This window comes from Acomys russatus, chromosome X (genome assembly GCF_903995435.1).
Source record: "Acomys russatus chromosome X, mAcoRus1.1, whole genome shotgun sequence".
Classification (NCBI taxonomy): Eukaryota; Metazoa; Chordata; class Mammalia; order Rodentia; family Muridae; genus Acomys; species Acomys russatus.
The window spans coordinates 82,621,522-82,640,649 of record NC_067169.1 but is presented as its reverse complement, the minus strand read 5'-3'; the positions used below and the strand labels follow the sequence as shown (position 1 = coordinate 82,640,649).

Here is a 19,128-nt window from a genome sequence, read left to right as displayed (position 1 = left end):
ACTCAGTACTGCCATGCGTCCTTGGTTGTGTGATTTTTCTCCACCATGGTTCCGAAAGTCAAATACAGGCGTGAAAAAAAGATGGAAACAGTTGGACCAGTTCAGGTTTAGGATTTTGTCAGATTGATTAATTAAAGGTCAATGGGAAAGGGGACTGGAAAAAGAGAGTTACTAGAGTGACAAACCACAAAGCCCAAATAAGCTTAGGACAAAGTAGAGAGGTCCCAATAAAGGAAGAAAAGATGTATTTGATTTGAAGTGGATCCGAGTTGAGAATCTCTGGAGAAGACATTAGAGAAGGTAGATGGCTAAGGGGGTAAGTGTATTACACAGGTTAGGTGTCTAAGTGAACTCACCCAGAATGATGACAGTAGCAACACGGAGGAAGAGCATGAGCTTAAAAACCAAAGTCTCCTGTAGCCCCTTGAAGAACTGGTGGCTATGCTGGGCAATGATTTACTTCAAAGCACAGACTCTGAGCCAATAGATAGACTATTTATGGTCTCTGAGTTCTTTGATCCTCTGGAACAAGGCTCATGACATTAACATTCAAAGGACCACGTGACTAAACAAAAGCCAAGGAATTCTCTAAGTTCATGCAAGAAAAACCTACATGCAAACAACAAAAACTGTGCACACACCCATGCACACATACAAACAACAATAAATGAACTCAATGGGTTTGGTGAAAAACAGATCACATGAAGTAGGGAGGAAAAAAAATAGTGTGTGTGGAGGAAATCTGAGAAGAATCGGAGGCAAGAGAGTAGGGTAAACTTGACTTAAAAATATGAAAGCATACACAGGCTTAGGAAAGGCCCATCCTATCACTGTAACCCCAGGTTTGTCCTCCCACACACAACAACTATCACAGATTGCTCAAGACCTAGCAGGAAGCTAAAGGCAGGAGGTAGCCCTATACTTGGCTGTGTTTTAAAAGAGCTGGCAGGCAACAAAGGCAGAGAAAAGGGTCCAGAAATCTGCAGGGTAATTTGTCACCAAGTCTCAATAATTAGCTAGCTGGTAAAAATCTTCAGGTGGCAGCTACTACACAATACCTGAGGAGAATTAAGTGACTTTATGCCAGCCTCTTTTCACAAGATCAGGCATTTCAGTATAACATAAGGAGCATATATACCTCTCGGCAATATTTTTTGCAGACTGCAGAAACCGTGCTTGGTCATTTTCTTTCAGGATATGCTCAGCTTGGTTGATGAGGACTGTTGACCGTTCAAGACACTGGCGGCAATTAGCAACCTGCTGTGCCAACTTTCTTAGTTTCATAACCTTAAAAGAATTGGTAAGAGAGAAGATGAGATAAAACATACTGTACTTAATTAAAAACAATAAAACAACATGAAGGAGATCTGCTGCAGTGATTCTAGAAATAAGAGTTATTAATATCCCGTGACCCCTGCACCAGCTGCTCACCTTCTCACCCTGCCTGCTGAGTCTCATGTCCAATTCATATCCTGATGACTTACATTGCACTCAGCCATATACTGTTATCGACATCCTATTTGGATTTTTGTTTGTTTGTTTTGTGTGGGTTTTTTGGTTTTTGTTTTTTCAAGACAGGGTTTCTCTTTGTAGCCTTGACTATCCTGGGCTCACTTTGTAGACCCAGCTGGCCTCTGCCTCCCAAGTTCTGGGATTAAAGGGTGCACCACCACCGCCTGGCGACATCCTATTTGTATTATTAACATTGCTCTGATTGTAAAATCAATGTGTGTCAATTATAGAAATTTTAAATACAAACATAAAAAGCAATTCTACCATCTAGAGATCACCACTGTTTACATTTTACTGGTAATATATTTTTGTACATATTTAACAAAAGCATCTCATTTTTACTTATGAGCACCTGCATTTACATGTACACATTTCTCTACGTATCTTTCCATCTACCACAATGCACTTTTAGAAACTTCAGATCATGTTAGCTGGAACCATCCAGCATGGCACGAAGAACTGGTCATCAAACGAAGTACTTGCAACTTTTCACACTGTACCCACAGCATGGGCTTATAATCACTATCACTTACCAACAAGTCAACAAGCCTAAAAACATACAGAGGCTGCATGGAGACTCTCTCCTGACCTCTTTGACCCTTATTCTTCAGTTCCCTATTTAGAAATCTGTGATTCAGCTGGGCGTGCTGGCACATGCCTTTAACACCAGCACTCGAGAGACAGAGACAGAGACAGAGGCAGGTAGGTTTCTGCGGGTTCGAGGCCAGCCTGGTCAGCAAAGCTAGGTCTATGCCTGCAAGGGCTGTTACACAGAGAAACAGTCTCGAAAAACCAAAAGGAAAGGGGGAGAAAAGAAAAGAAGGAAGGAAGAAAAAAGGATATTTTCTCTCCCTTTCATCTATTATATCTAAAAAGTTAGATGATGGCATTTTTCTTTCTGGCAGTTATGTTTTTCCTTTCCATGTGTTCTATCACTAGTCTGGTTTACGCCTTCCAGACGTCTTCCGAGAAATCACTGTATGCCTCCAAGTATTCCTGGCATCAGTGTCATCATGTTCTGATCTACCATCCACACCTCTACCATATCGGGTTGCATCCTTTCACAGAATCACAATGGTTTCCCAACACTTTTTATAAGTCCTAAGCAGTCAGGATGTCAGTCACACGTCTTCTATAAGGCAGACCCATGTTTTCTACCATTATTTCTTTATTTTTATTACCTTAAAAGATGGGGAGAAGAAGAGCCTGGAGAGATGGCTCAGTGGTTAAGAGCAATGGTTACTCTTCCACAGGACCCGGGTTCAATTCTCAGCACCCACTTGCCAGCTCACAACTGGCGTTTACTCCAGTCCCAAGGGATCCAATGCCTCCAAGGGTACTGCATACATATGGTGTACAGACATATATCCAGGTAAAAAAAAAACCCATATATGCATTTTTAAAACCCCCAAAACATGCTAAAGTAAAGCAAAAAAATCCTAAGTAAATGATTACACACACAAAACAAACAAACAAACAAACAAACAAAAAACAACATCCAGGTCAAGATATAGAGCGTTTGCTGCACCCAGAGCTGCCTTCATTTTTTCATTAGACTCACCACAAAGGCCAAACATTACTTCTTGGTCTCTCTCCCTATGACCTCATTTCTTTTTGATTTTATGATTCAATTTCAAACTGCAATAATCAGGAATGAACACTGACTTTTATGAAAAGTCACTGCACCTTGGCTTCACTGAAGCACCATGGTTTACCTTTGTCTCTTTGATTTTGACAGCAATCATTTGCTTCCTCTGCTGGATGATCTCTACCAACTCGTCACATTCTTCCATAAGTTTTGCCTCATGCATAGCAGTGTTCACCTGCCAAGAAAGTCCAAAGTATTATACAGGGATTATTTCTTTTGTCCCCTGCTGGCTCTAAAAGGTTTGGACTGACAGCTAAACATGCACAACTTCTTCCATACCTCCCTCAATACGGTCCACTCCTAGAAGAAGAGCAGAGATGATGATATTAATGATGCAAGGGCATTGAAGCACCACAGATAGGAAGCTCTCCAGGCCTCTGGTAGGTCATGATGGTTAATGGAAGGCTGGGCAGAAGGACAGATGAGATGGGGCATGTTATTCCCACTGTGCAAATCCCTTTACTCCAACACCCTGTCCTCCTGCTGTTCTTTTGAAAAGAAGGCAAGAAGATTCATGTATCTCAAGGAAAGAAGACCCTCTTCCACAGGCACAATGCTATTAAGATTACAGTACAACAACATATTTCTACTGTCTTACAATGTTTTCAGTTTTCCTCGTTCCCTGCTGATTTTAAATATATGAATGTGCAGATAGATTTTCACATTAAACATATGAATGAGTAGATATTTTTTCACATAGTTGTCATAATGTTGTACTCATATTTCTTGGCTTAGAGAAAAAGTTCTATCCAATATCTAAATATGTTTCCTATTTTGAGATACAGTCTACATCAAAATATCGCTGCTGCAAAGTCAGGATGGAACTGAACAAAAAGGCACGGTTCACTGTCTTTCCATGGACAGATTTCTTCATCTCCTCTTCTCTCCTGCTATTGATACTGGATGGTACAAAATCTCCAGGAGGTGTTAAAATGAGTACAAGAGATCATGGGATGCCCCAGATATAATGAGGAAAGAAGAGAAAAGGAGCTAACATCTTTAAAGCCCTCTACATGCCAAATACTGCACACAGAAATAGTTCATTATATTATAACTTTTTAATACAGACATCATTTTTCTCATTTCCCACGTGCAGAAACTGAGGCTCTGAAAATTTTAGTAACTTGTTCCCTATCACAATGCTAATTGGGTGGCCAAACCATATTTCAAATTGAGCTCTGTTAAATGAATCCCTGGGCTAGCTGAGGACGAACAGTGACAGGGGCTGGCAAATGAGGTTCAGTTCCATTGCGTAGCACACAGGGCAGTGACACAGAGAAGAAGTACAATCACTCCAAGAGTCTATTCAAGGACCACTTGAGTAGAGCTTGAGAAAGATGGGAAATAGACAATAGTTTCCTTGAGAGCATCAAAACTCAAGGAGCTAGCTCTGCTATAGTAGCTGGGGAAGAGGGGCTGCACTGTCAGTCACTCTCTCTTCATAAGGCTCCTCTACATAATCTAACTTCAGCAAAATGTCTGCCCTGGATGGACTCTGTTATCTACTCTCTCCTTAGAGCCATGCTGGATGTTTTAAATGGCTTTATTAATTATTTTAGAAATTAATATAATGTATTTTGATCACAGTCACCTTTACCTACTTCCCCTAATCCCTCTCAGATCCACACCTCCCCTTCTCAACTTCCTGTCCTCTTTTCAAAACTTAAAAAAAAAACATTCCATGAAGTCCATTAAGTCTACATTGTGCTCCCCATGCACTCCTGGGTGTGGGGCCATTCACTGGAGTGTGGTCAACTTCCCAGGGGGCCACACCTTTAAAAACCTGCCTCTTTCTGAACATAGTTCCTCACTTCCTGCTGGATAATTTTCTATTTCCTTTTCAGGGATTTAAAAAGGCTTTACACGCATGAGTGTTTTTCCTGCATGTATGTATGTGTGCCACACATGGGCCTGATGCCCTCCGAGGTTAGAAGATAATGACAGTTCCTCTGAAACTAGAGCTATGGATGGTTGTGAACCACCATGTAGTAGCTAGTAGCTGAACTCGAATTCTCTGCAAGAACAGTCAGTGCACTGAACCCCCGAGCCATCTATCCAGCCCCAATTTTATATTTCTTACTTAACCAAAATGTTTGCCATTGCATTTCAACCTTATTTTTTTAATTGCCACTTTCTAGAGGATTACAGTAATAGCTTTTATTTATTCTAAACAAACAGTCCCTCTGGCCTTTCCCCATTGTTGTTGTCTTTTTCTCAGACTCCTCCCTTTCCCTAAGTTAGTTCTACTTTTCCAAGGTAGACATCATACCACCTCAAGGTAGTCACATTCCTCAGAGAATAAGGGATCTATCTAGTTCTGCCAGGGTCACTGCTTAGAGACCTGGAAATATAGACACTTCCCTTAAGACTTTCTTTTTCAGGCTGTTGCTGGTATAGCAGAGATTAGCACAGTACCTCGTTACTTGTAATTTAGTCCTTGGACTAACCTTTACAGAACACTCATGGTATACCAGGCACCAGTGTAATCGATTTATATTTACCACCTTTCAACCCCCAAAACAATCCCTTATGGCACGTATCAGTATTTCCATTCGACAGATAAGGAAATGTGAGCCCAGAGAGAATGAGTGACTTGTTCAAGCCTACACAATTCTGAGTGATAGAGATGTGTTTCTGTTCCAGGGGGTTGAACTCTAGAATGCAAATATTTTTAAATTTCCATTTTTATCTTTTTATGAAATATTTTTACATATACATTTATATTATTACACATATATACAATAAACTACCTACAGCAAGAAGAACCATGACACAATCAGGAATTATAGAAATGTTACATTCTTAGTGTTTTGGCTATTTGTACTTCACAGCCTTGGAGAAAACATCTTTCCTATCTTGGTGAGTCTAAAATTCTGAATGTAAATCAACCTCCATCACATCTTGTTATCAACTTAAAACATCTATTTAGACCTAAAAACATCTTAACCCCTAAACAACTAAGCTTCATTGTAAAACTAAACTACCTGGTCTTCAACTCCATCAGAGACTGGAGAAGGAATAAAATTGATTACCTGAGTATACAGGAAGTGCAGGTTAGCAGTTTCCCAAATGAGAAGATGACAGAGACAGTTTGCTACCTGAACAGTCACCCAAAACTCTCTATAACGTTGGAGCATCATCTTCAGCCTTCTGGCCCAATATATCTGACAGACATACTTGTGAGGCAGGAACTATGGAAGACTTGCTTACCCTGTTTTGACAAAGTTTGGCTGTCGACTCTGCCTGCACCCACCCAAGCTTGCCCCCCCCCCCCCGTTTTTTAAGACAGAATTCTGTCTGTGGTAGAAACAAGGATATTTTACCCAGTGGCTTATTTGCCACATTTGAAGCCATCTCCCTAAGGAGATTCTTTGATGCTTATCATCTTCTTTGAGGTAGGCTGGGTGTTGCCAGGAGTTAACCTGTCTCACTGTCAAAGGATCTTTAAAATAATAAAACATTTTAAAATGTCATATTCTGCAGGTCTCTAACGCTTTTGAAGACCTTATCTAACTATCTTACCCCACCTTACTATAAAATCATATCTATCTGTTACACCTAAGATGTATATCCTTGTGGTAAAAATGGACTATTAATTGATATGAGCATGATGTGATCAACTAACAATTAACTTGTATAACTTATTTATCCCAAACAGCCTGCAAAAGCACTTTCAAAGTATTGGAAGTAAACCTTGTATTGTAATTGTGTTATATGGGTACAATGCCTCATATTAGAGTGTGTATATATATATATATATATATATATATATATATACACACACACATACATACACACACCTATACATATATACATATATATAATGAAGAATAATCTTAAATTTGAATTCTTTATCACTGTATCTAAAATTAAACTTATTTTACATCTATATACAAAATTCTATACCAGTGAATTAAAAATAACCTCTTGGGTGACAATTGAGGCATTAAATTGAGGAGTAGATTCACTAATCTCATTTTTGACCTAAGAATAGAAGATAAAGGAAAAGAGACATCACTGAGTCCAACCTTGTTTTCTCTCTAAATAAGACCTTTTTGGGGGGGGGGTTGAGACAGGATTTCTCTGTTTAGCCCTGGCTGTCCTGGACTCATTTTGTAGACCAGGCTGGCCTCGAACTCACAGCGATCCGCCTGCCTCTGCCTCCCAAGTGCTGGGATTAAAGGTCTGCGCCTTTCCTATAACAGAATCTGTGTTTGGTTTCTGATAATCATTATCACTTTTGTACTATGCATCTTTATTCTGACATCCTTTTTTCTTTAATTGTTTCAGACTTATTGTTCCCTATAATTCACCTGCCCTATACTTTTTCCTGAGGTTATCCTTGTATTGGCAAATCATGTCCTCATTTACTGAGCAAATTTCTATTTATCTTCCAAAGCCAAACTGTGTAAGCATCTCTTCTTTAACTTTTTTTCCACTGGTAACAATACAACCAGCCACTCTCCTACTAACATTTACATAACACTTTCTATATAATTCAGTGATACTAATTACTATTCCATATCACTGGAATTGCATTAGTGTCTTCCTCACTTAAACGGGAAGTCTGGAAGCAGAGATTGTGTGTTCTCTATCTCCAGAATAGTAGAACATACACAGTAAACATTATGTCAGTATCTGTTGGAGTGAACTGCACAGTAATCCCAGAAATGGCATTTTTTACTGCTTGTTTAATAAGCTCAACTGCTTCCTCTGTGCTAATGTAAACTCTGTAAATGCTATCTAAAGATGAAATGATCATTTTCCTTCTATGTCTACTCTCCACTTCTGATCTACTGTCTTTTATCAATAATGTTATTACAGTTAGTTGGGTTTAGTAACATTTTTGGGGGGTAAAAGGGTTTTTTCCTTTCTTTTAATTTTGATACTATAATTACAGAATTTCCCCCATCTCTTTCTTCCCTCCTACCTCTCCTATATACTCCCTCCTTGACTTCAAATTCATGGCCTCTTTTTTCACTAATTGTTGTTACATGGATATATGTATATACAAATATAATCCTAAATAAAACCTCCTCAGTCTGTATAATAATGTTACTTTTATGTATATTTTTAGGACTGACCACTTGGTATTAGATAACCAACTGATGTACACTTCCCTGGGGATGACTATTTCTCCCAACCTCAGCTTCCTTTAGCTGCCTGTAGTTCTTTTTTTCTAAAGATGTATTTATTTATTTTATGTATGAGTGCTTTACCTGCAAGTACACCCATATGCCAGAAGAGGGCATCGGATCCCAGTATAGATGGTGCTGAGCGACCATGTGGTTGCTGGGGATTGAACTCAAGACCTCTGGAGGAGCAGTTAGTGCTCTTAACCATTGAGCCATCTCTCCAGCCCACCTCTAATTTGTTATATAGGGCTGAGGACTCATAGTCTTCCCCAATCCAGTTTGGCATGTCTATTATTGTGGTCCTTGTTCAGCTCATGTTTAGGCAGTTGTGTTGGTGAGACGTTATGCGTGTAGCATCTGAGATCACTAGAAAGCCTCATAGCAAACATGTCCCTCATAGTCCATGTAATTTGTCAACAGTTCCAAAGCCCTCCTCTATCGTCAGTATGATCTCCCTAAAGATCCTGTAGTAATGAAATGAGGATCTGAGCCAACTTGACAATGCACTGAGTCCTTTATGACCCTTTGAACACTTTTGAAAAGGCCTCTAAGTTTTCTGCTCCTAAAATCATTATTTTGCAGTGCACCCTATAACTCTTCCTTTGCCTTCTTCATCAGTTATTAAGCATTGTTTGTGAGATGCAGTATGCTAAGGCCTTGTCTTCAGACAGTTAACAATCTAGATAAAGAAGGATGCACTCCCCCCTGCCCGCCCCTCTCTCCCTCTCCCTCCCCCCGCCTCTCTCTCTGTGTCTCTCTCTCTGTGAAACCAATCAAGGTTGCATAAACTAAATACCAACTGAGTCATGCCAAGTATAAACACAGAAACTGAAAGGAAACACAATACTCTCAGTGAGCAAGTGAAAAGATACCAGTATGACATAGGACTTGCACCATTAAAGGAATGGCTTGGAGATTTAAAAGTTAAAAAGGAAGGAATTGCAAACTAAACAATAAGGTTTGAATTAGACACCATGTCAAGAACTTTGTTCTAGCCGGGCGGTGGTGGCGCATGCCTTTAATCCCAGCACTTGGGAGGCAGAGGCAGGTGGATCTCCATGAGTTCAAGGCCAGCCTGGTCTACAAAGTGAGTCCAGGACAGCCAAGGCTACACAAAGAAACCCTGTCTCAGAAAAAAAAAAAAAAACCAAAAAACAAAAAAAGAACTTTGTTCTTTTTACAATATGATATTCTTGAAAATAGTTTTTAAAGATTTATTATTTTTTCTTTTTATGTATGTGTATGTAACTGTGCCTGTATATGCACTTTGGGGGGACATGATAGAGGCCAGAAGAGAATGTGGGGGCCTCTGGAACTGAGTCCCAGAGGGCTGGGAGCTGTCTGCCAGGAATGCTTAGGAACTAAACTCCAGTCTTTGGAAAGAGTGAAAAACCATGCTAAACAATGAGCCATCTTCCCACAAAATATTCTTCAGGGCAAGGAAAGTAAGATGATGGATGTCCTCAGTTAATTTTTTTAAGGGAACAGAAACAACACTGGCTTGGTGGGTCTAATAAATAACTTAAGGGTGGCCAGGCGGTAGTTGCTCAGGCCTGTAATCCCAGCACTTGTGAGGCAAGAGACAGTCAGATCACTGTGAATTTAAGAGGCCAGCCTGGTCTACAGAGCGAGTCCAGGACAGCCAGGGCTACACAGAGCAACCTTGTCTCCAAAAAACAAACAAACAAAGAACTAAAGGGTGACTTAGGAAGTTATTGAAATGTGAGCGGGCTAAGTGGAACATGAGAAACCACCTCATGATGGTTAATCTTCAGTGTCAGCATGCCTGGGTTTAGTATCACCAAGGAAACACAGCTCTCATTGTGTCTATGAGTGTCTCCAGGAAGACTTAACTAAGGAAGAAAAACTCACCCTGAGTGTGGGCAGCCCCACACCATAATCTGGGGTCTTAGACTGAATAAAAACGAGAGAGCCAAACACCTGCATTCATTTCTGTCTGCTACTTGATTGCTGACACAATTTGAGCTGCTGGTGAACATTCCTGCTGCCATTCATTCATTTCTTCGCTGCTATTATCAACCAAACTAAACCTTCTTCTTTTTTTTTTTTTTACTAAAATTGTTTTTGTCAGGTATTTTGTCACAGTAACAAGAAAAGTGCCTAATATACTTTCTATGCTCAAAAATCTTCAATTAAACAACAAGCTCCCTTAGAAGAGATTTTTCCACTACTTTGTTCCTTTCATTGTGCTTGGCACAATGCCTTGTGCAAAATGAATGCTTACAGAACATTTGCCGATAGAATTGGCCCAGTTTCTATATATCCAAACTTTAGAATATATACCATAGTAAATCCACTTTGTTGAGAAAATTTAGGTTGAAGTGTGGGTATTAGGATGGGAAAGGAATTGGAACCATTGAATCAGGGGAGACTTAAAAAAAATACAAGTACAACTAGTAGAGCAGAAAGTTGGCTGAAGAGGCAAAATTCCAAATCAAGGCTAAAGCAATGACATTAAAATGTTTCCATGTCAAGAAGCAGCCCAGAAGAGCAAGGTCTTGAAATGTTTTCTGAACAGGAAAAACTCCAGGGAAAATCTGTCTTCATGATGTGAATAAAACAACTCAAATTGCTTGGAAGGCACTTGAAAGCCCAAAGTTTTGTTTGTACTTTTATTTGAATATACCGGGAAGCTATTTCAGTTACATTTTAACCCTTAGTTGAAAATAACTTGAGACCAGCCTGGACTACACATTTTTAAAATGCACGCCTTTAATCCCAGCACTCGGGAGGCAGAGGCAGGCAGATCGCTGTGAGTTCGAGGCCAGCCTGGTCTACAAAGTGAGTCCAGGATGGCCAAGGCTACACAGAGAAACCCTGTCTTGAAAAACCAAAAAAAAAAAAAAAAAGAAAAAGAAAAAGAAAATAACTCGAGTTGTCTCATTAAGTGCCTTTGGTAGATTAGTTGGTGTGTAGAAGACTCCAGATCTTTATTTAAACTTTGCTTTTTGTTTTGAGTTAGGGGGCTTGTCTCAATGGTTTTTAAATACATGTATATTAAACTTTATGTATAAAATTTATCTCCCTTGAAGATACCATTGGGGCAATTCTGTAAACTTATTTATGTGAATCCGTCTACCTCAAAAAGATTTTGGGGAGCAGTTTGTACTATTTAAGACAAAAGATCTCAGCCTCATCCTTTTAAAAACTAACTACTGGGCACCAAGGCTGCCCTGGCAAGTTCCCAGGTCTTCTTGGTTCCACACTGTTTTGCTCTCTTCTTGATCGAAGCAAGAACCTGACTTGCATATGTTTTCCAACTGTACACCATCCGGCACTCCTCTTTTTTGAGGAGTGAGGATTAAACCTAAGGCCTCATACATGCTAAGCAAACACTCAACTACTGAGAATTTCCCAGCTCTGAGACTGACTGTAAAGTAAGATCTACTCTGGCAAAATGTCCACCCTTCCCTAGTACAAATCCACAGGTCCTTTGCAGAGAGGATTTTTTTTTTAATTGATAGCCACTGCAAGGAAATGTCATAGGTCACAGAGTCCTTTGTTAAGGAAATGGTTAGTTATTTTGGCAAGTGCTTGAATTCTGTATTGGAATGTAAGTGGGCTAGAACATGACAAAAGCAACTTAAGGGAGGAAGAGCTTACTTTGGCTCGCAGTATGAGAGTACACAATGGAAGGGCAATCACAGTAGGTAGAGCTTGGGGTGTCCAGTTACATTTCAAGTGGAGTAAGAAACAAATAATGGTGAGTGCTAGAGCTTTGTGGGCTTTCCCCTTTTAATTCACTCCACCTAGATTCTTCCCATAGCTAGAGTGGATCTTCCCTCTTCAATGAACCCAAATTAGAGAAGCCCTCCCAGACATGCCTCCCTTTCGGAAACATTCTCAACTGACAATCAGTAAACAATCTCAGATAAATGCATTTAACAATTGTAAGGGGAAATCACTCAGGTGCTCATTCCCCAAGACTTTGTTTTAGTCCAGTGTTTAAAGTTCCTCAGCCTTCTCTCTGCCTCTGTGAGAAATGTCCTCACCCTCCTTTTTGATGTCATGTGGTCAGTACTACGCATCGTGGTGCAGTTGTGCTCAAGTGCAAAAGGCACTGAGAGTGTTGGTTCAGGTGACAATACCTATTTAGTGGTAAATTATCCCAAATACCCAGACTGCTTTCTGCCTTTTCCATTTCAATGTCCGCCATTTGACAAGTCAATGCCAACCAAGAATCTCCTCAGTGGCTCATCACCTTCCACCTAGAAATTTCTAAAATTCTAGCCCTAAAGATCACTTGGAGAACTTTTTGTTACAAGCATTGGAACATAATGCTGAAAAACACAGCTTCTGCCTTTGAGGCACTTAATGTTTAGTAGAAAGAATTACATGTGAATACAACTAATTATAATTTAAAGAACACTCAAGTAGTATAATGGAATACAGCAGAGCCCTATGAGAACATACCAGGAAGCATCTCATTTTGCCAGTGGAAAAAGATAATTAAGGAAGATTTGGGAGGTTTTCTATAGCTGGTGTGGCTTAGGTGAATAAGCAATAGTTGAGCAGGAAGAAGTGGGCTGAAAAGGAGAGAAGCCCAGGCAGAGGAGGATATGAACAGACTAAGTAAAGGCGCATGGAGGAGCAGGAGAGAATGTGCATGGCGAAGTAGATCAGACTGCAGAGCAGGGTGAAGTGAGGTTGGAAGTCGCGATGCAGGGGTAAATGGCTTGTGGCACAAGCATGAGGGCCAGAGTTCAGATCCCTAACATACATGTCAAAGTCAGGTGTAGCTATGAGCCCCTGGAGCCCCCACTGCAGTGGAGCCCACTGGACAACAAAAAATTCACCAAAACAGCAAGTTCCATTTTCAGCAATGAGACCATGCTCTCAAAAAAAAAAAAGTGTAGAGAGCTGGAAAAGGACATTCAAATGTTTTCCGCTGGTCTTCACAGGCACAAGCACATAAGACACATGTTTCTGTACACACATATACACACATACACACTTTTAAAAGGTTTTAAATTGGCCAAAGTGGCTTGCATTTATACTTAACAGCTCTCAACAGGCTGAGGCAGGAGATTTCTGAGCTCAAGGCTACCATGAGGTACAAAGCAGGTGGTGTTTCATTAAAGAAAGAAATGGAACTCGGGAAATTATTCTGTGGGTAAAGTGCCTGCCACACAAGCATGAGTAGCCCAGTTGGATCCCCAGAACACAGGGCTGCACGGAGCTCACTGGTCTGCTTGTCCTGTAGAACTGATAAGTTCTGGATTAGGTGAAACATCGTGTTTTAAAAAAATAAGGCAAGGTGCCAGGCGTGGTGGTGCACGCCTTTAATCCCAGCACTCGGGAGGCAGAGGCAGGCGGATCGCTGTGAGTTCGAGGCCAGCCTGGTCTACAAAGCGAGTCTAGGACAGCCAAGGCTACACAGAGAAACCTTGCCTTGAAAAACCAAAAAATAAATGAATAAATAAGGCAAAGAGAAGTGGAGGGAGACACTCAATTACCAGCCTCTTACCTCCACGTATGTACACATATGTGCACATGCACACACACATGCTTATACACACAAAAAAGAAAAACATGAAGGTTGCAGATATGCTATGGAAAGATGTGCTACCATTTTGAATCAGGATCTTAGTGTTATACTAATAAGCAAAACATCATTAAGAGTACAGTGGGAAGAGAAAGCAGTCACGGGACTGAAAGAAGTGGGAGAGGACACAACTACCTCCCTGCTTCCTGCTTTCCCATTACTGTTCTGTCCTACCTTCTCAGACTCCATAGCATAAGAGAAAAGAGCCTGAGCTGGAAGTCATTCAGTATCCAGTTGCTTTATGTGCAAGGGAGATAAGAAAAACAAAAGGTAAAATGGACCACTGATGAATTACCAAGAAGCTATTATGAACAGCTTTGCCGTCTTACAAAGCTGCAAAACCAAAAAACAAACAAACAAAAAAAACCATTGCTTTTTGCAATGTTGCCTTCAAGAAAATGCACTGTTTATGAATCAGACATAGTCCTGACTGTGGCAGCATCAAAGCTAAGGTGTTAAAGCAGATCACACTTTCAGGACATATACACGCAACCCCCATCATCAGCACCAGCACCTCCAGCAGACAGCTGCTAGGTTCAAATGAATAAAAGGAAGAAGAGAAATCTTTTATGTTGTTTTCAAAACACCATAACATTTCAAAGACAGTACTGAAGCTTTACATAAACATTACTAAAGGAAGCAGGACTTTCTCCAACACATCTGATCTGTTCCTTTAGATTTGGGGGAAGGTGTCCACTTTAAGATCTAAGAGATATATGAAGCTATTAATATGACTTTGATCTTCCTGTACTTGGGTAACTACAATCTAGGAGGGAAGTGCAGGTTACTTGGATGTAGTTAAGCAATTCTAACAGCCTCAGTTCCTAAGTTGGTTTTCTTTCTTTTCTTTTTTTCCTGGCAAAGACGGGACATGAGACATTAGGACATCGGTGGGAAATGGCTGTTGAAGCCAGGCAAGTGGGAAATGGAAGCTAAGCCATCTCCAGTGGTAAAAGAAAGCTAATGAGTTGGGCACCAGACACATATTGACTAAGAGACAAATTTCCTGTCAGCTTATGGGATAGATACACAACACTTAGTACTTTCTGCTGTTCATCACTGTTGCAATTACTTCATGTATTTTGGCTACTTTACTTCTCCCACCAGCCCTCTGTGGAAGGCGCTACCATCATTCTTTCTGAAGAAGAAATCCGGAAACAAAGAGGTTGTAGAATTTGTACAAGGTCATATAGTTAGGGCCCAAACCTGGATTTTAAACAAGGCAGTCTGTTCATGTCTGACTTTAACCACCGTGTGTGTGTGTGTGTGTGTGTGTGTGTGTGTGTGTGTGTGTGTGTAAGTGACAGACAGTAGCCAAGAAAACAGGCTTCTCTATTTTTTAGTAATTCCTATCAAGATAACTATATTTTTAAAGAATTAATTACTGGAATACTTTGTGTACTTTTTTAAGTTTCATAGGAAAATATAATGCATAATGTAACAAACGTGAAATGTAAATGATGTACATGTCTATACGCAGACATACATATCCATGCTTATTTTACCCTTGCCTATCTACCAAAACATCTTGACAATATAGGGATGGGACAATTGTTCCACATACCTATCTTAGGAATGGCTTTTCTAGAACACACCCCACTCTGCACCCTTCTTTATTTTTTCTTCCACTCACAATTCTTAGTAAGAATATTGGTTTCTTTGTTTTGTGCCCGTCAACTTGAATGCAAGCTCCTTACACAGGTGAAGACATTGCTCTGTTCATAACAATACCCACATCATGCGTCCTAGCACCTGCCACACTACAGGTGAGCTATAAGTAGCTGTTGAAACAATCCATGCATATGAATGTGCTAGCCCTGAAATCAAGGGACAATTTTTAAAATGTCTATACAGTTGCCTTTCTACGTCTGTATTTTCATACCTGTGGATTTAATCAACCTCATATTTAAAATAACTGAATAACTTTGCATCTGTATTGAATATGTACAGATATTTAGTTTTATTCCCAAGCACTATAGTACAACAACTATTTATGTAGCACCTACATTGAACTGTTATAAGTAATCTACAATCATTTAAAGTATGCAGAAGGATATACTTAGGTTATATGGAAATGCCATGCTATGCCAGGAACTTGAGAATTTATGTATCTGAGCCAATCCTCCATAGATACCGAGAGAGAACTGTACTGGGTTACCATTTCTTCATTATATGAGAAAATTGGCTCTTATATTTTCCTTTACAGAATGGCTCAAGATTGCTCTCTTTGATATGTTTTGTCATCTCCACGTTGTTTACTGAAATATGAAATATTGGAGAAATATCCAAATAACAATGTATGTTCTAGGAGACCATATAATTTAAAGTATTTCCTTTTTCCCAGTTGAAAGAAAGAAATGACCTTAATGGGGGTAATTGGCTCATCCTGCTGAAGCATTTAAAATTGTACTTCTAACAATTAGCCACCAGAGGGAACTATTTACTTAATTATCATTTCTCAACATACCCAGTACCAAGTCGTGTGCTGGGTATAAAACAGAAGTATATGTACCACAGTTTTTTTTTATCCATTCTTCAGTTGAGGGACATCTAGGTTGTTTCCAGTTTCTGGCTATTACAAAGAAAGCTGCCATGAACATAGTTGCGCAAGTATATAGTGGAGCATCTTTCAGGTATATGCCCAGGAGTGGTACAGTCGTACAGTGGTATAGCTGGGTCCTTTCTGATTTGTTTTTTGAGACAGAGTTTCTTTGTGTAACAGCTCTGGCTGTCCTGGAACTTGCTCTGTAGACCAGGCTGGCCTCAAACTCACGGAGATCCGCCTGTCTCTGCCTCTCAAGTGCTGGGATTAAAGCCATCACTGCCCCATGGTATAGCTGAATTTTGAAGTAGATAGATTCCCAATTTTCTGAACAACAGCCATATTGATTTCCATAGCAGCTGTACACATTTGCACTCCCACCAGCAATCCTTAACACCATGAGCTGTCATTTGTGTTATTGATCTGACAGGTGCAAGTTGGAATCCCAAAGTAGTTTTAATTTGCATTTCCCTGATGGCTAAGGATGTTGGACATTTCTGCAAGTGCTTCTCTGCCGTTTGAGATTCCTCTATTGGGAATTCTCTGTTTAGATCTGTACGACATTTTAAAAATAGGATTGTTAAATTAAAATATATATATATAAAAATAAAAATAGGATTGTTTGTTTTTTCATGTCTAGTTTCTTCAGTTCTTTACATATTTTGTGTATTAGCTCTCTACTGGATGTGGAGTTGGTGAAAAATCTTTTCCCACATTTACACAAGAGAGTATTACTCAGCTGTTAAAAATGACATCATGAAATTTGCAGGCAAATGGATAGAACTAGGAAATAAAACATCCTGAGTGGGATAATACAGACTCTGCAAGACAAACATGGTATGTACTCATTAGTGCACATTATCTATTAAGTAAAGGATAATCATGCTACAATCCACAGATCCAGAGAGGCTAAGTGACAAGATGGGTTGGCAGGGTGGGGATAGCACAAGGGTCTCCCTGGGAAGGAGAAATAGAATGGATTTTGATGGTGGACTGGGGATGGGTAGGGATGAGAGTAGAAGGGATCAGTCATGGGAGAGATAAAGCAGGAAAGCATGTGGAGAGATGATTGGAATTGAAGGACATTTGGGGGGAGCTATGTGGAAACCTCATGTAGTGGAAATTCCCTGGTATCCACTAGGGTGACCCTAGTGAAGACTCCTACTAACAGGGAATATGGAGCCTGAGCCTGAACTGGCAATCTTTTGTAACCAGACAAGGCTACCAGTGATAGGATTTCGACACTAACCCAGCCACAAAATCTTCCACCTACAATCTGTCCTGTCTGCAGGATGAGCTGGGGCAGTGGTGGCACAGAATCTATGAGAATGGCCAAACCAATGACTGGTATAATTTGAGGCCCACGCCACTAGAGGGAGCCCAAACTGGACAAGGCTTGGGTGACCAGGAACTGGAGCCTCAATTGCCCAGAAACCTAGGGTAGAACCAAATATAACTCCCCCCCAAAAAGATCAAGAAATGATTCCTAATGCTATCTGCTATATTCATAGATTGGTGGCTCACCCAATCATCATCAGAGAGGCTTCCTCCAGCAGTTAATGTGAGGGGATACAGAGATCCACAGCTAAACATTAGGTGGAGAGCCCAGGTTGGAGGTCCCCATCAGATCCCTCCTCCCAGAGCCCAGGGAACCCTGCAGAAGATAGGGATGAGGAATTGTGGGAGCCAAAGTGGTTAAGGACATCATGAAAGCATGGCCAGAGAATTAACTAAACAGGGCTCGTGGGGTGTGTGTGTCGGGGGAGGGGTGGTACTCACAGAGACTGAAGTGATAATCATGGAGCTTGAAAGGGTTTACACTAGGTCCTCTGCATATATGTTTTAGTTGTTGGCTTGGGGATTTGGAGGGTCCTCAGTGGGAATAGGGATATCTCTGACTCTTTTGCCTGTACTTGGGACCCTTTCCCTCCTACTGGGTGGCCTCATACAGCCTTGATATGAGTGGTCGTGCCTAGTCTTATTATAACTTGTTACATCATGTTTGGTTGATATCCCTGGGAACTCGGCTCGGTTCTGAATGGAAACAAGAGGAGGAGTTGATCTGGGGTATAGGAGAGATGAGGGGACAAACTTGGAGGACTGAGGGGGAGGGGGAGCTGTGGTTGGGTTGTATTGTGTGAGAGAAGAATAAGTAATTTTTTAAAGTACAGGGTACCTTACTCTTGGCGTTTTGTCTGGTGGAGAGAAAAAATAGTAGGCAGAAGTGCCGAGATTAAAGTATTCTTAGGGCGCTCTGGGCACAGGGAAGGGAGGCACTTAAATTAAGTGGGAGAAGGTCAAAGAATATGCATGTAACGTGGGTAATGGCTTCCTGGGGGAGAAAGATACTTGAACAGAGCCTTATGGGAAAAACTGTTGGCCAGAAGAAAAGGAAAACAGTTTAATTCTTGTGGGGACAAGTTCTATGGCCATCATTGTACCTTAAGTGCCTGGCCAAAGGTTAACATGCACTTAAGTGTTTGTGAAATTGGTGAATAGAACCCAAAGTGCAGATGCTAAAAGAACATACTATAAAGGGTCTTACAAACCTTTACTTTAAATGCAAGGGGCAACCACTTCCCTTCCCTATTTGTGGAAGGGAAGTGACATGATCCATTTGCATCGTAGAAAACACAAGCCTTTGAACAGTGTAGAAACTAGATGGTGGAGGGGTAACAGAATGGATCAGAAAAAAACATTAGAAACTGACCCCTGCTGGGCATGG

The 19,128-nt window shown here is 40.5% G+C and overlaps 1 protein-coding gene across 4 annotated transcripts in view; it reads right to left on the bottom strand.

Moving 5' to 3' along the window:
• The window catches only part of Mid2 (midline 2), a 116,084-nt gene that overhangs the window by 37,143 nt on the left and 59,813 nt on the right, over nucleotides 1-19,128 (bottom strand). For all 4 annotated transcript variants that reach the window (XM_051142284.1, XM_051142281.1, XM_051142285.1 and 1 more), the window contains exons 4-5: nucleotides 3,228-3,335; nucleotides 1,139-1,287 (exon numbers count right to left, since the gene is read on the bottom strand). In XM_051142284.1, coding sequence (XP_050998241.1) covers nucleotides 1,139-1,287; nucleotides 3,228-3,335 — 257 coding nt within the window. The remainder of the gene's footprint in view (nucleotides 1-1,138; nucleotides 1,288-3,227; nucleotides 3,336-19,128) is intronic.